At 60.9% G+C, this 6,323-nt stretch overlaps 1 protein-coding gene across 1 annotated transcript; it reads left to right on the top strand.

Moving 5' to 3' along the window:
- The first annotated feature begins 711 nt into the window (after positions 1-711).
- Positions 712-2,593, top strand: JUND (JunD proto-oncogene, AP-1 transcription factor subunit). Its single transcript, XM_047849873.1, has one exon. It carries the CDS (start codon positions 844-846, stop codon positions 1,885-1,887), a length of 1,044 nt encoding a protein of 347 aa, XP_047705829.1. The 5' UTR covers positions 712-843; the 3' UTR covers positions 1,888-2,593.
- Positions 2,594-6,323: the final 3,730 nt, after the last annotated feature.

Genomic DNA, 6,323 nt, shown 5'->3' with positions numbered 1-6,323 from the left:
ATCAAAGAAAGCGCTTTCAGCAGCTTCCAACAGTTCTCCTCTCCCTTCCCTCGTCTTTCTGGGGCAAACACATCACTGGAGATTTGGGGTGGGGGTGAAACAGGCAGATCTGGCCAACACGCCCAGGAAGCCACCGGGTACAGCTCCCTAAGGCCTTCTGCCCCCAGCCCGTACAGAGCCAGAATAGAGGAGCGGTAAGGAAGGCACTTGTAGGCGTAGTGGAGCGGAGGGCGCCAGGGAGTTATTTATCCATCCGGGCCCCATCCCCCCACCGGTCCCCGGAGGCCGGCACCGCCCCCGCTCCCGCCCCCTCCCCCTCCCCCTCCCCGCCGGGGCCCCACGCGCGGATGCGGGGCGGGGCCTTGGGGCGGGCAGGCGGCTGGTGGCCGGGCTCATCACGCCACCCGGGACGTGCCTTGGCGGGAGGCAGCGCTGGGGGCATTGGTTGTACACTGCGCTCCCGGGGCGGGGTAACCGGGTCCGGGCTCGGGGTCCGCCCCCATGACGTCAACCCACAAGGCAGCGCGCTGTTGTGCGGTTTACCGCGCGTCACCGGGGCAACGGCAGCTAGGGGGGCGTCAATGACTTGGCCCCACCCCACCATGCAAATGAGCGACGTCACCCACGCCCAATGGCGAGCGGGGGCAGTGAGCTCATCGCGCTGGGCCGAGGCTATAAGAGGGCGCGCGAACTGCGCGGCGTAGGAGCCGCCGCCAGCGGAGGGCCGGGCGCAGCGGCCTCGGCCGGGGCGGGCGTAGGGCCGAGCGGACGGGGGGGCGCAGGCCCCCCGGGCGGCCGCGGCCACTCCCCCCCCCCGGGCCGGCGCGGCGGGGGAGGCGGAGGATGGAAACACCCTTCTACGGCGATGAGGCGCTGAGCGGCCTGGGCGGCGGCGTCAGTAGCAGTGGTGGCGGTGGTAGCTTCGCGTCCCCGGGTCGCCTGTTCCCCGGGGCGCCCCCGACGGCGGCGACTGGCAGCATGATGAAGAAAGACGCGCTGACGCTGAGCCTGAGCGAGCAGGTGGCGGCGGCGCTCAAGCCGGCCGCCGCGCCGCCCCCGGCCCCCCTGCGCACCGACGGCGCCCCAGGCGCGGCGCCCCCCGACGGCCTGCTTGCCTCGCCCGACCTGGGGCTGCTCAAGCTCGCCTCGCCGGAGCTCGAGCGCCTAATCATCCAGTCCAACGGGCTGGTCACCACCACACCGACGAGCACTCAGTTCCTCTACCCCAAGGTGGCGGCCAGCGAGGAGCAGGAGTTTGCTGAGGGCTTCGTCAAGGCCCTGGAGGACTTGCACAAGCAGAACCAGCTGGGCGCGGGCGCGGCCTCCGCTGCCGCGGCCGCGGGAGGACCCTCGGGCACGGCTGCGGGCGCCGCGCCTCCTGGCGAACTGGCCCCGGCGGCAGCCACGCCCGAGGCGCCCGTCTACGCGAACCTGAGCAGCTATGCGGGCGGCACCGGAGGTTCAGGGGGTGCTGCGACAGTCGCCTTCGCCGCCGAGCCTGTGCCCTTCCCTCCGCCGCCGCCCCCAGGCGCGCTGGGGCCGCCCCGCCTGACGGCGCTCAAGGATGAGCCGCAGACGGTGCCCGACGTGCCAAGCTTCGGCGAGAGCCCGCCGTTGTCGCCCATCGACATGGACACGCAGGAGCGCATTAAGGCGGAGCGCAAGCGGCTGCGCAACCGCATCGCTGCCTCTAAGTGCCGCAAGCGCAAGCTGGAGCGCATCTCGCGCCTCGAGGAGAAAGTCAAGACGCTCAAGAGCCAGAACACGGAGCTGGCGTCCACGGCGAGCCTGCTGCGCGAGCAGGTGGCGCAGCTCAAGCAGAAGGTCCTCAGCCACGTCAACAGCGGCTGCCAGCTGCTGCCCCAGCACCAGGTGTCCGCGTACTGAGCCCGCGCGCGGGGCGCATGCGCGGCCCCCCTCCCCGGGAGGCGGGCTTGCGTGGGGGGGGGGGGCGTGGGCGCCCCGGACTCCGAGAGGGCGCGGCCCCGGGGACACCCCCCCCACCCCGAGGGTGCCAGGATTCCGAGAGGGCGCGGTCCCTGAGGACCCCCCGAGGGTGCCCAGGACTCGGAGAGGGCGCCTCAGACTCGACAAGCTGGACCCCCTACTCCCGGGGGGCAAGCGCATGACCCCCCCCGCCCTCGCGCTGCCTCTGTTCCCCGAGCGCGGCCACCCAGTGTTGCACAAACCCGCGCGCCCCGGCCGCCCCGTTGTACACACCGCTGCCGAAGGGGGCTCCGAGGGGGCGCAGCCTCAAGCCCTGCCTTTCCTCTTACTTTTTTTTTTTTTTTTTTGCCTTTGGAAGAGAGAAGAACAGAGTGTTCGATTCTGCCCTATTTATGTTTCTACTCGGGAACAAACGTTGGTTGTGTGTGTGTGTTTTTTCTTGTGTTGGTTTTTTAAAGAAATGGGAAGAAGAAAAAAAAAAAAACTCCCTTCCCTTTCCTCGCTCTTGCTCCCCCCCCCCCCTTCCGTCTTTCCGACACCCCTCCTCCCGCCTTTTTTGTTCTGTTGTTTTGCTACGAGTCCACATTCCGGTTTGTAATCCTTGGTTCGCCCGGTTTTCTGTTTTCAGTAAAGTCTCGTTACGCCAGCTCGGCTCTCTGCCTCCTTCTTCCCCCGCCGGGGCCTGTCGGGCTGGGCTGGGCCTGGCCCGCACGCTCCCCTTCCCCCTCCTTGCCTCCTTCCCCTCCTCCCTCCGCCCCTACTTCGGAGGAGAGCCGGCGTCCGGGCGGGGCCTTGCACATCTGGCGCGCAGCGAGCGCCATCTAGGCGCGCCTAGGCTTGGGGCCGACTCATGTCCAGGTTAGGTGGGGGACACTGGGATCTCCAACAAGCTTTTGGAACTAATGGGCCCACGGTTGTCTCCTTGGGGGAAGAGACACCAAGATGGAAAGAGGACAGCCCAGTACTGGCAGGCAGGAAAAGGCAGAAACTTGAACCTCTGGGCCTCTGTTAACCGTGTCTGTAAAATGGGCAGAACAGTTGTAACATTGTCCCGCAAAGTTGGAGGATGAACACTTTGTTCACAGAGTGGTGCTTGGCTACAGGTGGTGCTCAGTGTAACCTCTTATCGTTGTCCCGTGGATGGGGATGCTATCTCAGAACCAGAAGAAAAGTGGCCCGGGTGGGGTCTGACGGGCAGTCTGCCTCCAGGACTGGAGTTAGAGCTACATTCTGTGCCATCGTCCTTTAAGGGCATTGACTTGGAGTCAGGATTTTCCAAGTACTCCCTGAAGACCTCTCCCTTCCCAACATCCTACTCTCCCATTTTGAGGAAACTAATGTTAAGAGAGATTGAGTAACTTTGAGGTCACACAGCCTGAAGTTTTCGGGAGACTGCAGGGACATGCGGACCTCACCTCCAGAGCCTTGACTGCCAGGCCGCCTTCTTCGCCTGCCTGCTCTGGCCCGTGCTGTTGTGTGGGCAAAAGACCCTGGGTTTGGGGCTTCTGCTTCACTTGGGGCCTGGAGGGACCTAGGCACAGGGCAAGTCAAGCTGGCGGTCGTGTGTTGAGCGCCAGCTGTATACCCAGCCCTGCTAAGGAAGGCAGATGAATTGTCCCTGTTTTATAAATGGGGAAACAGGTGCAAAGAAGGAACAGCACATGCCCACAGTCCCTCTGCCATTGGAAGGGTGGGACTCTTCCTTCTGATCACCCCGGCCGCCCACTTTTCAAGGCTTCGGGAGCTGCTTTGGGGGTTGGTTTTTAACCATGTGACCTCCTCTGGAGCACCACCTACCTTCAGGCAGACGTTTCAGGAGGGGGCCCGGGAGCGAGAAAGAGGCTGAAGCTGAGTTGGAGGTGTCTTGACACAGAGGGGGCCAAGAGCCATGTTTTAGGGGCAGAGCCTCACTCTTGAGGAGACGGAGCCCTCACTTGCCAATTTGCCACTGCGTGACCTCAACCAAGTCCTCTCCCCTTCTCCCCTCTACCTTCCGTGCTGTGAAATGGGTATGTTCATGCCCAGGTAACATCTCCCATATCACTTTGGGGGAAGAGGAATAACGATACTCAAGTGTTTCCCGTGCAACCCCCAATCTACAGAGAAGGGGAGGCCCAGGAGGTTGAGAGATGTGCCCGACACCCCCCTGAACTGTTTTATTCCTAATCCTGACGTCAAATGTGTTGGGGGGTTTTCCCCACACCAACCAATTCGTTTTTCTAGACACCAGGTGCCCTGCAATTCGGTTCTGACATTACCTGGAGTTAGCACAGACTCCACAGGTGAAGGTCCTAGTCCCACAAGACCATCCCCGTTTGAGATGCCAGTTACGGGGCACCTGGGTGGCTTAGTCGCTCAGGCTCGGGTCTGGATCTCACGGTTTGTGGGTTCAAGCTCCGCATCGGGCTCTGTGCTGATAGCTCAGAGCCTGGAGCCTGCTTCGGATCCTGTGTCTCCCTCCCTCCTTGCCCCTCCCCTGCTCATGCCCTGTCTCTCAGAAATGAATAACCATAAAAAAAAAAAAAAAAGATGCCAGGTGCAAGCCCCAAGTTGTCACCTGGGACATCTGAGCAACCAGCTAGAAACCAAGGGTTTCCGTGACCCCCACCCCAGTTTTTATAACTTGCCAGAACAGCTCAAAGAGCCTAGGAAAGTGCTTTATTTACTATTACTGGACTATTTTAAAGGATACAACACAGGAAGAGCCAGGTGGAGATATACAGGGCAAGATACAAGGGGAAGGGGGGTGGAGTTTCCATGCCCTCTGTGTGTGCCACCCTCCCGGTACCTCCGTGTGGTCACCAACTAAAAAGCTCTCTGAACCCCAGTGGTCTTTTTCCGTAGGCATGATGGTTAGATCATTGACCTTTGGTGATTAGTTCAATCTCCAGCCCCTCCTCCCTCCCAGGAGGTCTGGCAGGTGGGGCTGAAAGTTCCAACCCTCTAATGCCTTGGTCTTTCTGGGGACCAGCCCCCATCCTGAAGCTATCTGTTAGTCCCCAGCCATCACTCATCTTTTAGTTTACAAAAGACATCACCCTCAGAGATTCTGAGAGTTTCAGGAGAAGAGTGCCAGGGACCAGCGACGAAGGCCAAGTATATCTTACTGTATCCCGCCCCTGCTAGATATGCAGAGCAGGGGCTAGAACCCTAGACTCTTGCCTGGCTCCCAGGAGCCTTGGGTCTAAGTGGAGGCCCTATGTTTTCACCAGCATGTGACACGGGGGCTTTGTTGGAAACCACAGATCTGACCCCATACTTGAAACCTTTCTGGAAAAAAAAGTCCTTGAGTGCATCTGGCCCTGGAGAGGTCAGTGTCTCTCCAGGCACCCCACCCCCCCCACCCAAACTACTTCTTTCTTTTCTGGCCTCAGGGCCTTTGCACAGCTAGGAGCCTGATAACACTTCTTCCCTCAGCTACCCAGCTGGCCTTGGAAGCTGTTCCCCAGCAACCCCCAGGGAAGCGAGGCAGAGGCTGCTGGGCCGGGCTGTGTGGCTTTGGCAGGACCCTGCTGAGCCGAGGCCAAGGTGTGTGTCAGCCCCAGCCCCGGCCAGCAGTGTGATTCACACTGGGCATCAGCCCAGCCCCAGGAGGTGAATGGGGACGGTGGCCTCACTTTCCCCTTCAGGACTGTGGCTCAGAGTCAATACCCGGTTTTGCCAGGCCCGTATGGGGACCCCAAGGGACCCAGGGCCTAGCTTCACTCTAAGGAGCCCCTGTCCTCAGAGCCAGACACAGACAATCCCTGGCCTTTTACAACAGCAGTGTCTTCTTTGCTCTGGACCCCTCTTATGGCTCCCCAGAACCTTCTTGATAAAACCCAAACTCCGTACTCCTCTCTGACTCCTCCCTATTCAGTTGTCCTCCACCTCCGGCCCTCTTCTCCCTCGCCTCCAACCACATCAGCCTCCACGTTCCCTAACCATGCCTAACTTCTTCCGCCTCAGGGCCTTTGCCCAAGCTGTGTTCTCCACCTGGGATGCCCTTCCCCCAGCTCTCCTGTGACTAACCCCTTCTCCTCGGACTCAGCCCATCCACCCCCTCTTTGATTCCTTCCTAGCAGTTTCACACCCCCAAGTTATTTGAGTTGTTTGTGTCCCCAGACCCAGATGAGGTCCCACTACAAACTTAGGTGCTCAACAAATGCCCAAGTTATGTGAGACTGAGTCTGCCTTGAGACACATGTAGGGGAAGAATTCGGGCTCCCCTCTGTGCTCAGAGCCCTAATTTTCTGTTCAGGACAGGCAGGAAATATGTGGAAACCACCATAACCCTCAGCCCTGATCTAGGTACTGCCCCCACACTGGGTCTGCCTTCTAGAACCCCCTTTCCCCAGGAGGAGCTGGTGGGGATTGGCTGGAACTTGGCTGTGAGT

Source organism: Prionailurus viverrinus, chromosome A2, assembly GCF_022837055.1.
Source record: "Prionailurus viverrinus isolate Anna chromosome A2, UM_Priviv_1.0, whole genome shotgun sequence".
Lineage (NCBI taxonomy): Eukaryota > Metazoa > Chordata > Mammalia > Carnivora > Felidae > Prionailurus > Prionailurus viverrinus.
This window is presented reverse-complemented; position numbering and strand designations above follow the sequence as displayed.

Bases quoted from the DNA above. Each gene is read 5' to 3' on its own strand.
- JUND (XM_047849873.1), top strand. From the start codon at position 844: ATGGAAACACCCTTCTACGGCGATGAGGCGCTGAGCGGCCTGGGCGGC.